The sequence below is a fragment of the Coptis chinensis genome, chromosome 3 (assembly GCF_015680905.1).
Source record: "Coptis chinensis isolate HL-2020 chromosome 3, ASM1568090v1, whole genome shotgun sequence".
In the NCBI taxonomy this organism is placed as follows: domain Eukaryota; kingdom Viridiplantae; phylum Streptophyta; class Magnoliopsida; order Ranunculales; family Ranunculaceae; genus Coptis; species Coptis chinensis.
In genome coordinates this window covers 99174287-99177354 of record NC_141458.1, presented here as the reverse complement: position 1 = coordinate 99177354, position 3068 = coordinate 99174287, and the positions used below count along the sequence as shown (strand labels likewise).

The 3068-nt window shown below is 34.5% G+C and overlaps 1 protein-coding gene across 1 annotated transcript; it reads left to right on the top strand.

Moving 5' to 3' along the window:
- Window positions 1-295: 295 nt before the first annotated feature.
- Window positions 296-1113, top strand: LOC147512073 (PRA1 family protein F2-like). Its single transcript, XM_086603655.1, has one exon. It carries the CDS (start codon window positions 404-406, stop codon window positions 959-961), a length of 558 nt encoding a protein of 185 aa, XP_086459781.1. The 5' UTR covers window positions 296-403; the 3' UTR covers window positions 962-1113.
- The last annotated feature ends 1955 nt before the right edge of the window (window positions 1114-3068 follow it).

Below are 3068 nucleotides of genomic sequence, written 5' to 3'. Positions count from 1 at the left end.
TAAGTGAGAGGAGGACTCAAAATCACAAGTGACTTTATGACTGCAGTGAGACATGTCAATCCATGTTATGAACTTATGATTAAACTGCTCTTGTAGTAGTCAAGGATTAATATGTTTTTTTGGATAATACAAAAAGAAATCCAAATTAACTCAACGGTCATTGGCATTGCATTAGTTCTCGCGTCCGTATATTAGGATGTTTTCGAAACAGTAAAAATGCCAATCACAAATTTCTTAAATTTTCTATATTTCAGCAAGATGCCAATCACAAATTGTTAACATCGAGCCAAGTGGTGAATACTTTTATTGGACCCACTAATTAAAATGTTGTAGATTACTCTGATCTCAATCCAATAAAAAGTCTCCTCCTCTCCTTTTCCTTTCATCTCCCTCCAAAATCAGCATGACAACCTACGGTACAATCCCCATATCCCATTCCGAAGGATCAAGAGGCTTACAATTCATCTCAACGGCAAAAGAACGTCTACGATCCGGTTTAGCAACGCGTCGTTCATGGAGAGAACTAATACCCAATTTCCAATCCCTCAATCTCCCCTCAGGTTTCTTCGACGCAATATCAAGACTCAAAAAGAATTTCGCCTACTTCCTAATGAACTACACTATTATTGTCTTGGTCATCGTGTTTGTTAGCTTATTATGGCACCCCATTTCGTTAATAGTATTCATCATCATGATTGTTATTTGGCTATTCCTTTATTTCTTGAGAGATGAACCTTTGGTTATTTTCAACCGTACGATTAGTGATCGGGTGGTGATGATTGTTTTATCTGTGGTCACGATTGGGGCACTTTTGTTTACTCGTGCTACGGGGAATATATTGATTTCTTTGTTGGTTGGGGTTGTTATTGTGGCTGTTCATGCTGCTGTTAGAAAGACGGATGATTTGTTTGTTGATGAAGAAGCTCTTGGGAAACGACCTTTGAATGAGCCTTTGAAGTAATAGAATTGTGAGTTTGTGTATCAAATGTTTATTTATGTATGTTTATTAGGGTTTTTTAGATCGTCTAATAAGACATTGTTTCTTGTTTTTCCTATTGTTTTTTTTTTTAATTATTCGTATGCTCAATTTAATCAAATTTAAATCTCTTTCAATGTTTTTGTTATCTTGAAGAGATGGTTATGATTTAGAAATTGCACTAAACCCGTGTAGAAAGTAGAGGGCTGAGGCATTTATTGGCATGTAACCTCTTACATTCCCAAGTTATGGTTAGCATTGTGTGATACAATTAGTGGTAGTAATGGCCAATTTCAGAATTTTATTTTGACAACTGATAAGGAGAGATCGTTCTCTCCTTGAATTAGAGAGCGCTTAGATTGTAACCGTCGAAACAGACAGCTAAAATCTGTGGTGTGTTCTACGACCAAAAGTAAACATGACGTGGCAAACTTACAAAAATGAGTGGGCCGACAATCCCAATAAATCCGATGCCAAAATTTACAAGTCTTTTCTTTGAGTTTTTAAGTTTTGTTTTTAATATTTTTTTTGGCAACAAATCACTGCTGATATTGTTCAACAATCATTCAAAATTTTTAATGTATTTTTTAAAGATTCTTACAAATTTTATATGGGATTGGACTTTTATTTGATAATTCCGAATCTGATCACCATCTGTTATGGTATTTTGATATTTTGAAGGAATTTACGAGTTTGTTATTGATCCATACCAAATACCAAATTAAAGAGACTGATAAGCATGAATATTACAATTTATTAATAAAATTGTAGATGGTATTGCTGGAAACAATGGAAATAGGTCTCAAAGTGTTGAAATAGAAGCAGAAGATAATAAAAATAAAATGGTTGAATTATCAATATTTGTGTACATGGATTAATATCAATATTCGTATAAAGTTTCTTTTTGGGTGTTGGATAGTTCTATATTTAGTGTTGGCTCTAGTTTTTAGTTAGCCAAATGGAACCTTTTTATTTGAGCTGCGAGATTTATTTCCAACTCAAAAGTGGAGAGAAAAATTCATAAAACAAGAGAGAAGATAAAGAAGAATTATGCAAAATGAGAAACAGGAGAGATATTAGACAGCCTAGTCTTTTAGTTCTACTAGTCACTGTGCACGTGGTACCCACGTGGGGGCCATATTAGATTTTTTTATTATTATTAATTTATACGTTTAAAATTACTATTGTACCCTTAGATGCAAATCTTTCTCCAGCCACAGGGACCCACTGAAGCCCACACATTTATAAAAAAAACTATTTTTAAAATAGCAAAATTACCATTTTATCCCTCCAAAAAACAAAAAAAATATTAAAAAATATTAAAAACTGCAAAATGACAAAACTACCCCTGTGACGTACGTGAAACACTATTCATCATACCCCATCTTTTTCTATATAGTAAGATTAGCCATACGTAGAGTTATGCAAAATGGGGAAGAGGAGAGATATTAGACTGCGTAGTCTTTTAGTTCTATTAGCCATATATGTGTGAGTAAAGAGAATAAGCTATTTTCATTTCAACGGTTGTCGTGAAATGCGGTTTAAATGGAGGAGAGAACGATCTCTATTTTGGTGATTTTGGTGATCATGGCAGACAAGGGAATCAAGTCAATTCAGAAATGAAGCCACATTTTCTATGAATTTGAAAAGTGTGCCATTTGAAAATGTGCTGGCCTCTGAGTGTTCATTATTAACTTCTTCGGTATGTTGGCTGGAAAAGAAATTTGACAGTACTTTGGTTTTCTGGATATAATGAATCAGAGATGAGAATTTTTTTGCTCACAGGTATGACGCTCACGGTGCTCATAGGCACGACACGTGTCTACAAAAATCATTAAAAATTTAAACATCCAAAACCAAAAACACTCTCCTCTCTCCATCTGTCTCACTCTTAATCCTCACTGTCTGTCTGTCTGTCTCTCTCCCTCAATTGATTTTCCTCTCTTTCCAACCACGTGCTGAACAATCTCACCACCAAGCCTTGCGGTCGAATTTCCGGCGAGATGTTAAAATAACTCATTCCTACTCCTTTACATCTAAAAAGAGAAAAGATAAAAACTTTTTTTGATTTTCACAATTCACCACCAATCAC

Excerpts from the sequence above, each read along its gene's own strand:
- LOC147512073 (XM_086603655.1), top strand. The coding sequence starts at position 404 with ATGACAACCTACGGTACAATCCCCATATCCCATTCCGAAGGATCAAGA.